A 14,823-nucleotide genomic window follows, 5' to 3' on the forward strand; every position below is an offset into this window, starting at 1 on the left:
ATGGCAACCCACTCAAGTATTCTGGCCTGGAAAATTCCATGGACAGAGGAACCTGGCAGGCTGTACAGTCCAAGGGGTCACAGAGAGTTGGACATTACTGAGCATGCATGCACCAAGCACATGGCGTTAGATATGCATGCACTTGCATAGATGAGGAATAAATGTTTATATAGGTGACAACTTATACTACTCATTCACTGATCTAACCCTTTGGTCTTCAGGGCCAAATTGATTTTATTAATGTTTATTACCTTTATTATGGTGTTAATACTTACCAGCTTTGACTAAGGGTCTCCAAGTTCCTATACAAAGAGTTTTAGCATCTCCTTTGAACTTCTTAGAAGTGCAAATTCTTGTCTTGCCTCAGGCTTACTTATAGAAAGGGTATTGAGGGAAGGAGCAATGGTTTGTGTTTTAACAAGCCTGCCAGGTGATTTTGATGATTCTAAAATTTGAGCACTGTTGTCTTATTAAATGTAGTGGTTCACTTACACGATATCCTTTAATCCTTACTGTAATCCTGTGACACTAGTAACTATGTCATAGAGGAAATAAGGATCAGAGATAAAATAATTTATTTCAATCACACTGCTATTTAACAAACTTCAAAGTAGAATTGTCTTTTTAAGATAATATGTCCTTCTTTCCTTTGAATACACTGAAACAGTATCAGTTACTTTAGCATTTTGGTATTTTGAGCGATTGTTGTCTGAACTTTTACTTTTCATTAATTTTAATCAGCGTCTTATTTGAAGAACAGTTTCTTTGACAAGTCAAATAACAGAACCCGAACTCGTCACATACTTTCTTTCCTAGTCCAGAACTGGTTCCATGGTACATTCTTAAACTAAATGGCTTTTTAAACTAAAAATAAGTATATAAAATATTTTTAATTCCATTAACCTAACAAACCCCAAATTAAAAACATAAGCAGTTCAATAAAACAATTAAAACTTATCAGCATTATTGACTTGAATCTACTCTTCTAATCTTGTTTTAATGACACATGCCCATTTAACTGCTGTTTGGTTACCAGCAGTGTTTCTAAGATTAATTTGGAGTTATTTCTGCCAAATGAAACAGTGCTGTCCTCTCTGTTAGTTATCATTTTCATATGAGCCTATTTAAATTAATTAACCAAATTAGCAAACCATAAAATCAAGTATGTTTATAGAGACCCAAAACCTTGTAATGGCTTCTGTTGGAGCCTCTAGACAGAAAATTCTTAATAAGAAGAAGAGTTTATTTTACTGAACAAGACATAATGGATTCTTTAATAAAAAGAAATTGCTACTTTAAGTTGTAACTAATATTTCTCTTGGCTGCAGTAGAAAATAATTTGCAAAATGATAAGTTGACAAGTCAGACTGAAATAATTAATGAAGATTTAGGGTCATATTTTATTTTCCCTTATGTTTTCCATATCTGTTATTTTAACAGGATTTACATAATGTGGTATTTGAGTTATGGAGAATAGAAATCTGGTTGTATTCTAAAACTCTTGCCCATCTGGAAAATGACCTTGGGGCAATACTAATTATATAAAATACCTTAATAATATCTGACATTTCATATGTATAGGTAAATAAAGATAGGTTATTAGGGAATCTTTGTGGCGGTGATTTTACTTATGTTTCCTTTTGAACTCCTTTTAATTTAGAAAAAGAAAGCTAAGTTGGTGGTAATCATTAACTGTTTTCACACAGTAATATAGTGGTGATCTCAATAGCTGTTAATAATTCAGTTTTTAGCCCCTACTGCTTGATATTTTTACTCAGTCAGTTTTAGGGAAGGACTGAGAAATCTATTTTAACAAGCCCCAGCAGTAATTTAGAGGAAGTGGCCCCTGGGCCTCTGTAAGAAACTTTGAAAGAGAATCTACTTCTTCAAGCTAACACAGTGAAACCACCAGGGCTAAATACTCTATAGACTACCATAGCTTTTTCCATGCAGATTGCGCCCAGCTTCTACAACCAGGTAGGGTCAATTCCTAGTGATTCTGTCTTGCCATAACAGTGAGTATTCCAGTTTGGTGCCTTGGAACATATTTCGCATGGTTTCCCTGATGTGTTGGCCACTGTTTGGCACTCAGTAGGTATGTGTATACATCTTGGCATGGATAAATAAAGGAAACCAACTAGCTCCATATTTAGCATTGCTTTTATCCCACTTCATATGTCTTTTGGCTCCGTTCCCTAAATTATTTCCAGTTTTATCTTCCTCCTTAAATTGTATAGAAGGGACCATGCCTTCTCCGTTTTCATATGTCTTCCAACAGTTTTTTACACACGCATGGCCAATAAATATATATTAAGTTAAAAAATTATTTCGTGTTTATTTAATCCATCACACAAGATTCCCATCTCCATGAGGACAGGGACTTTGTCTCTTTTTCACAGCAGTTTTCTCAGGGCTTGGTAGTGACTGCATGCCCAGAAGTGTTTAAGCAAATTAATAACATATAAGTAATTTAAGTAAGTAAAATAATAAAATAAGACTTCATTCTAATTGAGATTTTCTTAAAATTTAATGTTGGGGTAAATGAGATTTTGTATGTGGTCAAATATATTTTTATATAAAAGAAAAAAGTTTGCTTTACTTACCCTTTAAAAAGAAATTCATAGTTGAAATGCCCTTACCTTTAAGAAGAGAGGATGGTGGAATTTGACAGATTATAAGTTGGTGAAGCTTCAGCATGGCATTATGGTTAACAGAATATTCTATCTAAATTAGTATTAAACAATTTATGTCAGGAATTATGAAAATATCGTAATGAACAAATGTCAACATATCATTGTCATCCTCTGATGTAAAGATGACTCCTCAGAAAGCTAGAAAGCCTATGAAAAGCAGATTTATTTTTTGGTTTGTTTTTTTCGGGGGTGGGGGTGGTTGAAAATAAGGAAATCAAAAAATTTTCTAAGTATCCATGAAACTTACTGAAATACATTTCATTATCATTCCCTTCAGAAATATGCTTATGATCATATTTCTTTTCAAATCACATTAGTATCAGAAAATAAGTGCAGTCAGTCAGTTCAGTTGCTCAGTCATGTCCGACTATTTGCGACCCCATAGACTGCAGCACAACTGCAGCATGCCAGGCTTCCCTGTCCATGACCAACTCCCCGAGCTTGCTCAAACTTAAGTCCATCAGTCAGTGATGCCATCCAACCATCTCATCCTCTGTCATCCCCTTCTCTTCCTGCCTTCAGTCTTTCCCAGCATCAGGGTCTCTTCCAGTAAGTCATCTCTTCACATCAGGTGGCCAAAATATTGGAGTTTCAGCTTCAGCCTCAGTCCTTCCAATGAACATTCAGGACTGATCTCCTCTAGGATGGACTGGTTGGATCTCCTTGCAGTCCAAGGGACTCTCAAGAGTCTTCTCTGACACCACAGTTCAAAATTCTTTGGCTCTCAGCTTTCTTTATAGTCCAACTCTCACATCCATACATGACTACTGGAAAAACCATAGCTTTGACTAGATGGACCTTTGTTGGCAAAGTAATGTCTCTGCTTTTTAATATGCTGTCTAGGTTGGTCATGGCATTTCTTCCAAGAAGCAAGCGTCTTTTAATTTCATAACTGTAGTCACCATCTGCAGTGATTTTGGAGCCCCCCAAAATAAAGTCTGTCACTGTTTCCATTGTTTCCCCTTCTATTTGCCATGAAGTGGTGGGACCAGATGCCATGATCTTAGTTTTCTGAATGCTGAGTTTTAAGCCAACTTTTTCCACTTTCCTCTTTCATTTTCATCAAGAGACTCTTTAGTTCTTCTTCGCTTTCTGCCATAAGGGTGGTGTCATCTGCATATCTGAGGTTATTGGTATTTCTCCTAGCAATTTTGATTCCAGCTTCATCCACCTTGACATTTCGCATGATGTACTCTGCATATGAATTAAATAAGCAGGGTGACAGTATACTGCCTTGAGGTACTCCTTTCCCAATTTGGAACCAGTCTGTTGTTCCATGTCCAGCTCCAACTGTTGCTTCTTGATCTACATACAGATTTCTCAGAAGGCAGGTCAGGTGGTCTGGGATTCCCATCTCTTGAAGAATTTTCTACAGTTTATTGGGATCCACACAGTCAAAGGCTTTGGTGTAGTCAATAAAGCAGAAGTAGATGTTTTTCTGGAACTCTTGCTTTTTTTGATGATCCAATGGATGTTGGCAATTTGATCTCTGGTTCTTCTGCCTTTTCTAAATCCAGCTTGCACATCTGGAAGTTCTCATTTCATGTACTGTTGAAGTCTGGATTGGAGAATTTTGAACATTGCTTTGCTAGTATGTGAGATGAGTACAGTTGTGTGGTAGTTTGAGCATTCTTTGGCATTGCCTTTCTTTGGGATTGGAATGAAAACTGACCTTTTCCAGTCCTGTGGTCACTGCTAAGTGTTCCAAATTTGCTGGCATATTGAGTGCAGTGCTTTCACAGCATCATCTCTTAGGATTTGAAATAGCTCAACTGGCATTCCATCACCTCCACTAGCTTTGTTCATAGTGATGCTTCCTACGGCCCACTTGACTTCGCATTCCAGGATATCTGCCTCAAGGTGAGAGATCACACCATTGTGGTTATCTGGGTTGTGAAGATCTTTTTTGTACAGTTCTTCTGTGTATTCTTGCCACCTCTTCTTAATTTCTTCTGCTTCTGTTAGGTCCATACCATTTCTGTCCTTTATTGAGCCCATCTTTGCATGAAATGTTCCCTTGGTATCTCTAATTTTCTTGAAGAGATCTCTAGGCTTTCCTATTCTATTGTTTTCCTCTATTTCTTTGCATTGATCGCTGAGGAAGGCTTTCTTTCTCTCCTTGTTATTCTGTGGAACTCTGCATTCAAATGGGTATATCTTTTCTTTTCTCCTTTACCTTTAGCTTCTCTTCTTTTCTCAGCTATTTGTAAGGCCTCCTCAGACAACCATTTTGCCTTTTTGCATTTCTTTTCCTTGGGGATGGTCTTGTTCCTTGCTTCCTGTACAGTGGCACGAACCTCCATCCATACATCTTCAGGCACTCTGTCAGATCTAATCCCTTGAATCTATTTGTCACTTCCACTGTATAATCGTAAGGGATTTGATTTAGATCGTATCTGAAGGTCTAGTGGTTTTTCCTACTTTCTTCAATTTAAGTCTGAAATTCACAATAAGGAGTTCATGATCTGAGCCACAGCTGGCTCCTGGTCTTGTTTTTGCTGACTGCAGAGCTTCTCCATCTTTGGCTGCAAAGCATGTAATCAGTCTTATTTCGGTGTTGACCATCTAGTGATGTCCATGTGTAGTCTTCTCTTGTGTTGTTGGAAGAGGATATTTGCTATGACCAGTGCATTCTCTTGGCAAAACTCTTTTAACCTTTACCCTGATTCATTTTGTACTCCAAGGCCAAATTTTCATGTTACTCGAGGTATTTCTTGACTTCCTACTTTTTCATTCTAGCCCCCTATAATTAAAAGGACATCTTTTTAGGGGTGTTAGTTCTCGAAGGTCTTGTAGGTCTTCATAGAACCATTCAACTTCAGCTTCTTCAGCATTACTGGTTGGACATATACTTGGATTAATGTGATACTGAATGGTTTGCCTTGGAAACTAACAGAGATCATTCTGTTTTTTTGCGGTACCCAAGTACTGCATTTCAGAGTCTTCTGTTGACTATGAGGGCTACTCCATTTTTTCTAAGGGATTCTTGCCCACACTGAAGATATAATGGTAGATATAATGGTCATCTGAGTTAAATCTGCCCATTCATTAGAGCACTGATAAAGTGTGAACACTCCAGCTTTATGTCCTTGAAGGCTGTGATATACTTATGTTAAATTTTACCAAATGACCTCGCATGTGGGTTCTATTTTCTCTGTAAACACTTTGGGAGATTTTCATTAAGTAACTTCTGGTCTTCTCCAGAATATCCACTCTCCTTTACTTTTGATACACCCTAAATGAGTGTCACTGAAGTATTCCAGTTTCTTGAACAATGGTTATCTCAGATTTTACTTCACTATGAATTTTATCGGATCCCGTATGTGAAACATTCCCTTTGACATGTTAACTGTGGGCTAATCATTGAGTTGGCCAAAAAGTTCATTCAGGTTTGCCGTTCAATGGTATGGAAAAACCTGAACAGACTTCTTTGCCAATCCAATATAAGGTTGCTATGGGTTAATTATATAGCGTGAGCTCTAGTTCTGTATCATTCTGTCTCCTTTCTGGTCAGATACCAGACCTCCTTCCCATTTTCACTTTTGTTGAAAGTGTATGCAGGTAAAATGATCTCTTACTCAGGTCAAATGATCTCTTATTCAGGTCAACTCCCATGAACCTATTAATTTTCTGACTGAAAACAGTCTGTTACATATCCTTCTAAATGTGTAGCCTGAGATAACACCAAAGTTCCAGCTTCTGGGAAAACACAGTTGACAGGAAAACATGGAAATATACTGGAAAGAGAGGCAAGAGTTAGGAATTAGTCATGGCTCTTTCGGAAGGCTGGGGTTGAACTATGAAGGGAAGGAACAGGAAAGTGGAGGCAGAAGAAGAAACATCACACAGAAGAGAAGGCAGGACCTGATAGGCAGCAAATGCAGACTGCCAGTCACTCCCTGATTTTACTGTCTTTTTTTGCCTTCACATTCTGCCTGACTGCTATCCCTGAAAGGACTTTTATTCTCTTCCTCTTGACGAAGCATCCAGATACTCAACTTCCCCTAATTCAGATTTCCACTGTCACTTTGTAGAAAGTCTCCCACAACAGAAAATTCCAAATACCTCTCTGGAAGCTTTGTCTTCTCCAGCAGTCCCCTAAACTCTATTTTAAATGGTTGTTCTTAGACATGATTTCATCCAAAGAAGAGTGATCTTTATTGTTGTCAATTTCCTTAAACATCTAAATGATACTGGCAGTTTCATTGACTAGGGAGAATAAGGCTCTAGTATGTTTTTATACTCTGTCCACACAAGATATGATTGTGCTAATGAATCACATCTTCAGAGGAAAAAATGCGTTAATTAAATTTCACATTTTATATATTCCATTAATTTTATTTTGACTTCTGCCTATTTTTAGGATTAATGATAAACAAAACCATGGTATTGACTTTTATTTAACTTGCCTTAAATAAAATCCAAATGCAGTTTGTTCTAAAATAAGCAAATGTTGACATGTTCATAAACTAGGGGGTTATTTTGAAAAGTTAGTAGTTTATATACTGTGATTTCCAGACCAATATAAGCTATCTCTTAATGAATGTTAATATTAAATCCACTGTTTTCTTTTATTTTAGGTGATGGTGTTTGTACATGCTCGAAATGCCACTGTAAGAACAGCTATGTCTCTAATAGAGAGAGCCAAGAATAATGGCCAGATTTCCTACTTTTTACCTACTCAAGGACCTGAATATGGACATGCAGAAAAACAGGTAGGGAAAAAATGACAAAACAATACAAGAACACATAATGTGCCAGATATTTTATATATGAAAGATCCATGGTCTCTAATTTCCAATAAGTTAAATTATAAATTCTTCATGTTATAATTTTACTTTTTTCTTGACTTTCAAAGGATCTAAGTGCTTGATATGTTCAATTAGCACTTTTTTCTATGTGATTATAATTGTAATGTTTAGTTCTCTTTAAAATATAGTTAAAGCATAAAATACAGTTAAATATTATAAAATCTGTTGATATCTAATGGATTCTTCTTTTAAACATAAGTCTTTTAAAGTTTCTAGGGTCAACACGGAGAGATGTAATTAGCATAAAAAAAGCTCTTTTTTAAAAAAACGTTTTATTTTATATTGGAGTATAACCAATTAACACTGTTATGGTAATTTCAAGTGGACAGCAGAGGGTCTCCGCCATACATACATATGTATCCATTCTCCCGCAAGCTTCTGTCCCATCCATGCTGCCACATAATATTGAGGAGTGAAAGAGTCGTGTCTGACTCTTTGCAGCTCCATGGACTTTAGCCCACCAGTCTTCTCTGCCCATGGGCTTTTCCAGGCAAGAATACTGGCATGGGTAGCCATTCCCTTCTTCAGGGAATCTTCCCAACCCAGGGATCAAACCCTGGCCTCCTGCGTTGCAGGCAGATTCTTTGCCATGTGAGCCACCAGGGAATTCCCTGTAAATAACATAAACAAAAGCTCTTTTTGAGAGTGCATGTTTGAGACCCAAAAGATTCAGAACAACTGCCTTGCTGTTCAATATATACTCAAAGGACCTGAAAAGTGTGGGTCCTTGTTAGAAATGCAAAGCCTCAGCTCCCCCACCCCTGCTGTGATTTACCACCTCCTGAAAGAATTGATACTTTTGAACTGTGGTGTTGAAGAAGACTCTTGAGAGTCCCTTATAACTGCAAGGAGATCCAGCCAGTCCATTCTAAAGGAGATCAATCCTGGGTGTTATTGGAAGGACTGATGCTAAAGCTGAAACTCCAATACTTTGGCCACCTCATGCGACGAGTTGACTCACTGGAAAAGACTCTGATGCTGGGAAAGGTTGGGGGCGGGAGGAGAAAGGGACGACAGAGAATGAGATGGCTGGATGGCATCACCGACTCTGTGGACATGAGTTTGGGTGAACTCCGGAAGTTGGTGATGGACAGGGAGGCCTGGCGTGCTGTGATTCATGGGGTCGCAGAGAGTCGGACACGACTGAGCGACTGAACTGAACTGAACTGAACTGATCTGCATTTCTGCTTGATCCTCAGAGGATTTCTGCGCATGATAGTTTGAGAAGCACATCTGTAGGTTATTTGGGTATTGATAGTATTCAGAGATTTACCAAAGATTCTGTTTACTCATATCAAATAATGATTTAGATAAAGAGTGGACAGACTACAGCCTGAGGGCCAAAGGTGGCAATTTTTGTAATGTTTGTTTTTTGTAATTAGTTTAATTAGAAAACAGTCAAAGCCCTTCCTTTATCTTCTGTGGATGTCTTTACACATGGAGGGGAAATTGAGTACTTTCTATCAAGATTTATGGCTCACAAAACCGAAAATGCCCTTTATCCCTCTGCAGAAAATTTTGCCTTGATTTAAAGCTATACAAATAAATTTTTTAATTAAAAAAAACTATATGCATAAAATGGTGGGCACTTCAAACTATTTTGTATGCATAACATAAGACTGAACTGATATATGCTGAGCAGCTGCTATATCTGCTCTGTACCTTCATATTTACTAGCTTAATAAGATGTATTTGGTTATTATGATTGTGCTGTAAATTTTACCATTTTATATTGATATTTTAAATTCTAACTGTGATCATCTGATACCGTTTGTTTTGAATGTCAGATTCTCTTTCAGTGTAACTACAAAATTTATCCATTTTTTTCTCTTTATAAAATTATGCAGCTTTGTATTCTTCCAGTTATCTATTAATTATGAATTTATGAGAGTCTTTGAAAAGTCAGGTCAGCATTCATAAGTCTTGTTTCATTTTCTTTGGAAATACAGAGCAGCTCAATTGTGTTTAAAAGCCAAGCCTTGAGAGCCACCTTGTGGATTTCTGGTTATTTCATACCTCTCCATTCTGAGAGTCATTGCTTTTCTAAATCATACACGTTTCCTGTTTCATCGTGATAATAATATTCAGTGTTTATCAGGAGTTTACTTGACCAGGCATTGTTTTCATGCCCTTCTATTACTCACTCGCTGGTCACCACTTATGATGTAGGTTTGTACTGTTATTATCTCTCGATGTGACATATATTCATAAGTAACTCAAATGTAGCATTAAATAGTCTAAAACATATAGAAATAGTTTATGTAGAGATATTTTCAAATGATATTTATTTAAGGCCACACCACCAAACGTGTAATCACAGAATACTAAGCTGAAAAAAAAAGCAGAGAAATGTAGTTTTTCTACAGTTAGGTAGACTTGGAAACGCTTAATCATTTTATTGGACTTTTTTTTTAATTGGACCTTTTTTTGGATATTTTTATTATACTTGATTTTTATCCTGACCTACTTGTTATTATTTTTTTGAACAAGGGTGGATTCCACAGAGATTTATCAATAAGTACAAGTTTTCAAGGAACATTGTCCTTTTCTCCGTTATATTTTTTAATATAGTATTTGGCTGATCATAGCTATCCCAAAATTACCTTTCTTGTTTGCCTTTGTTTCTCAAAGACAAACATTATGAAGCGATGTTCTCACTTTAGTTATCTCATTTGACAGAATGCTACTATTCTTTTAAAGATGTTCATCCCTATTTTACAAATAAGAAAACTGAAAAAAGAATAAATGTTCCCAGAGACTCCCATGTAGTAAGTGGAGCTGTGATTTGAATTAGTCTGACTCCAAAGTCTACCTTTTCACCACCCATTTGACAAACAGTGTATCCTGTTTGTTCAAAAGTTAATATATCAAACCCAACCTGTGGTTTGCTAAAGGCTTTAGAGCTTTGAGTTTGTGGTTTTGTTTTGTTTTTTTAATTAAGTGGAAGAACATTTCTTCAGCCCAACTATATCCTAAAGAAAGATTTAAAACAGTTGGCCCCTCCACCATAGAAATTATTTTATAACAAAAGATAGTAATCTTTCTGAATGTTTTCTCAAAGTTCTAGAATTTTAGTTTATTCTTCTAGTGCAGGATATATGTTTGTTCGTATTCCTTGAAGTGCCTTTTAAACTTGAATAGTATTAACTTTCTAGCAATCTAAGGACTCTTTTACCATGATGGTAGGAGATATTTCTTCTCACGAATTTGAAAAATGGAAAATTAAGTATTCAAAGCATGAAAATTAGAAGGTAAATTTGCTATGGTAGTACATAAAAAATTTAGTCTTATGACTCCTATTGATGGAAATACAGCTCAATACCTATTTGTGCCATAGCCATACTTTACTTCTAAGTGTTTAAAGTAACCATCTCAATTCCTAACTCACCAAGTATGGTTTTTAAAAAGCATTTCTTCACAGTTTTATTCAACATACAGTCACTTTATTTGTTAAATAATAAATAAGACTCATTACGGATTCTTTTTCATGGAGTTGGGGGAGTGGGGTGTGTATATAATAAGGCTATGTCTGTACCTCAGTCACAGCTGAAAATGAATGTCTTCTTCCCAGTAACAGTTATATTTTAAGACCCCTCATGCTACTCCCATCTTTGATTTCAGTTCACTCCCAGCTGCAAAACCAACTGCTATTTCCAAATTGTCCACTGAAACAGGAAAATACAGAATGGAAAGTGAAGTACTCTGAGAGTAACTTAAGCTATAAAGATGGTACTTGCAGTTCTCCTAGAGAAAGGGAGCATCTCAGGAATTCCAAATGAGGCCCAAAGAGGGCACACTGACAAAAACCCTTGGCTCTGACTTCACCTCAGAAGCCCTGTGGCCTTAAACACCTAAACTTTCTCTACTATCAAGTGGAATAATAATGGGGTAAATAATACCTGTTCCAGTAGTTTAATGTGAGAGACAAATGGAATGATATATGAAATTATTTTGGAAACTAGCTGAAAAGTAATAAAACATTACATGTCATATTATAGTAATCTACTTCTAGAAACTTACTTTGCATATTACTTTCACCCTCTCCCACAGAGAAACTCTTCTTAAGAAATCACTATGTTTGGTAAGATAGAATATACTTTAGGGAATAGTAGTAGATTGCGTTTATTCATAGAAGTTTATCATTACGGTTACAGACATTTTCATTGGGTAAGCCATTGTTTTTCATTATAATTTTAAGTTGAATAACTTATTCCGATGCTGGGAAGGATTGTGGGCGGGAGGAGAAGGGGACGACAGAGAATGAGATGGCTAGATGGCATCACCGACTCCATGGACATGAGTTTGAGTGAACTCCGGGAGTTGGTGACGGACAGGGAGGCCTGGCGTGCTGTGATTCATGGGGTTGCAAAGAGTCGGACACGACTGAGCGACTGAACTGAACTGAACTGAACTGAAATTATTCCGATTAGAACCTTCAGATTCTGTTTCACTCTCCATATCAGTGAAATAAATTCTTTCCTTTAGGGACAAAACTTTTAACAGGCGTTAAATATTTTAGTACTAGGATGGGTATTCCCACCCACTCTGTACCATATTTCTCTGATTTCTGGACACCAATGTGGTTCCGTTTTTTACATATATTAGCGATATTAAAAGTTTTCCTTATAGGTAGATATGAGCTTCCATGGTAGCTCAGGCAGTAAAGAAATCACCTGCAATGCAGGAGATCCAGGTCGGGAAGATCCCCTGAAGGAGGGCATGGTGACCTGCTCCAGTGTTCTTGCCTGGAGAATCCTATGGACAGAGGAGCCTGGCGGGCCACAGTCCTTTGGGATTGAAAAGAGTCAGACATGACTGAATGACTAACACACACAGGTAGATATGGTCTATCATGCAGCAAGTCTCATGAATGTAGTTATTCGGGATATTTATTAAGCAAATCAGAACACTATGAAAAAGCCAGTAATAGTATGTACCCTCAAGCTACTTTGAAGTATCATTTTATGACTTTTTATAATTATCTGTATCTACCAACCATCTCCTGTTTTCATAGGTTAGCCTTAGTCTTTGCCTAAGTTGACTTCAGCAATATGTGAACTGTGAACTCCCAGATGTTCAAGCAGGTTTTAGAAAAGGCAGAGGAACCAGAGATCAAATTGCCAACATCCACTGGATCATGGAGAAAGCAAGAGAGTTCCAGAAATGCATCTATTTCTGCTTCATTGACTATGCCAAAGCCTTTGACTGTGTGAATCACAGTAAACTGTGGAACATTCTGAAAGAGATGGGAATACCAGACCATCTGACCTGCCTCTTGAGAATCCTGTATGCAGGTCATGAAGCAACAGTTAGAACTGGACATGGAACAACAGCCTGGTTCCAAATACGAAAAGAAGTACGTCAAGGTTGTATATTGTCACTCTGCTTATTTAACTTATATGCAGAGTACATCATGAGGAACGCTGGGCTGGAAGAAGCACAAGCTGGAATCAAGATTGCCGGGAGAAATATCAATAACCTCAGATATGCAGGTGACACCACCCTTATGGCAGAATGTGAAGAGGAACTAAAAAGCCTCTTGATGAAAGTGAAAGAGGAGAGTGAAAAGGTTGGCTTGAAGCTCAACATTCAGAAAACAAAGATCATGGCATCTGGTCCCCTCACTTCATGAGAAATAGATGGAGAAACAGTGGAAACAGTGTCAGACTTTATTTTTTGGGCTCCAAAATCACTGCAGATGCTGACTGCAGCCATGAAATTAAAAGACGCTTGCTCCTTGGAAGGAGAGTTATGACCAACCTAGATAGCATATTAAAAAGCAGAGACATTACTTTGCCAACCAAGGTCCGTCTAGTCAAGGCTATGGTTTTTCCCGTGGTCATGTATAGATGTGAGAATTGGACTGTGAAGAAAGCTGATCACCGAAGAATTGATGCTTTTGAACTGTGGTGTTGGAGAAGACTCTTGAGAGTCTCTTGGACTGCAAGGAGATCCAACCAGTCCATTCTAAAGGAGATCAATCCTGGGTGTTCATTGGAAGGACTGATGCTAAAGCTGAAAGTCCAATACTTTGGCCACCTCATGCAAAGAGTTGACTCATTGGAAAAGACTCTGATGCTGGGAGTGATTGAGGGTGGGAGGGGACGAGGATGACAGAGAATGAGATGGCTGGATGGCATCACCGCCTCAATGGACATGAGTTTGAGTGAACTCCGGGAGTTGGTGATGGACAGGGAGGCCTGGCATGCTGTGATTCATGGGGTCGCAAAGAGTCGGACACGACTGAGCGACTGAACGGAACAGAATGGAACGGAAGTTATAGGAATTGGGATTTGATACAAGTTATCAGTTACTTAATATTGATAGCCTTAATTATTTCTGCTTTAGCAGCTTTCCAGCATAAGTATAGCCTAATAAAGTTAGAGAAGACTCTTGAGAGTCCCTTGGACTGCAAGGAGATCCAACCAGTCCATTCTAAAGGAGATCAATCCTGGGTGTTCATTGGAAGGACTGATGCTAAAGCTGAAACTCCAGTACTTTGGCCACCTCATGCGTCGAGTTGACTCACTGGAAAAGAGTCTGATGCTAGGAAGAATTAGGAGTGGGAGGAGACGGGGACGATAGAGAATGAGATGGCTGGATGGCATCACTGACTCGATGGACATGAGTTTGAGTGAACTCCGGGAGTTGGTGATGGACAGGAAGGCCTGGTGTGCTGTGATTCATGGGGTCGCAAAGAATCGGACACGACTGAGCGACTGAACTGAACTGAACTGAATAATGTTAGAATTTCCTCTTCCGGGAATAGATGATATCTGTTAGCTAAAGAGAGTAGCAGGTGCCTAATAACCCCCTTTCTTTTACTTTTTTACTTTAAATAAGTGTAAAATATTATCTCAAGAGTTTATTCTTTCCTCAGGCATATCAACCCCCTTTCCTTCTGAAGACTAATATATTAATTCTGCTGTCTGTCTGTAATCTCATAAAAAGAATGTTAAAAGTATATTAACTTTTAAGTTAATATAAACTTATAAGTTAATAAGTTAAGTTAAAGAAAATTAATTAAATAATAGATCTGAGTGTTTAATTGGATTTTTGGAGGCATGACTTTTTCATTTTCAAAGGGAAATAGTTGCTTTATCAAAAAGACTGAATCCAGGCAAACCTGAGTTTTAATCTTGACTCACACACTCTAACAGATCAGTCTTTTGCCTTCCTTGAACTACAGTTTGTCATAAACAAAATGAAAATGAGGTAACATAGATCTTGCCAGTCACATAGTAGACACTCTGTAAATGGTTATGTATGAACTTTGAAGGGAAAGAAGATGACAGCTGTAAAGAATAGTAGATGTGACA

The 14,823-nt window shown here is 37.6% G+C and overlaps 1 protein-coding gene across 2 annotated transcripts in view; it reads left to right on the forward strand.

The window, feature by feature from the left end:
• The window catches only part of ASCC3 (activating signal cointegrator 1 complex subunit 3), a 352,215-nt gene that overhangs the window by 181,920 nt on the left and 155,472 nt on the right, over positions 1 to 14,823 (forward strand). For both annotated transcript variants that reach the window (XM_088840691.1, XM_088840692.1), the window contains one exon: positions 7,274 to 7,408. In XM_088840691.1, coding sequence (XP_088696817.1) covers positions 7,274 to 7,408 — 135 coding nt within the window. The remainder of the gene's footprint in view (positions 1 to 7,273; positions 7,409 to 14,823) is intronic.

The sequence above is a fragment of the Moschus berezovskii genome, chromosome 10 (genome assembly GCF_049115385.1).
Source record: "Moschus berezovskii isolate FMDL1 chromosome 10, NW_MosBer_1.0, whole genome shotgun sequence".
NCBI lineage: Eukaryota > Metazoa > Chordata > Mammalia > Artiodactyla > Moschidae > Moschus > Moschus berezovskii.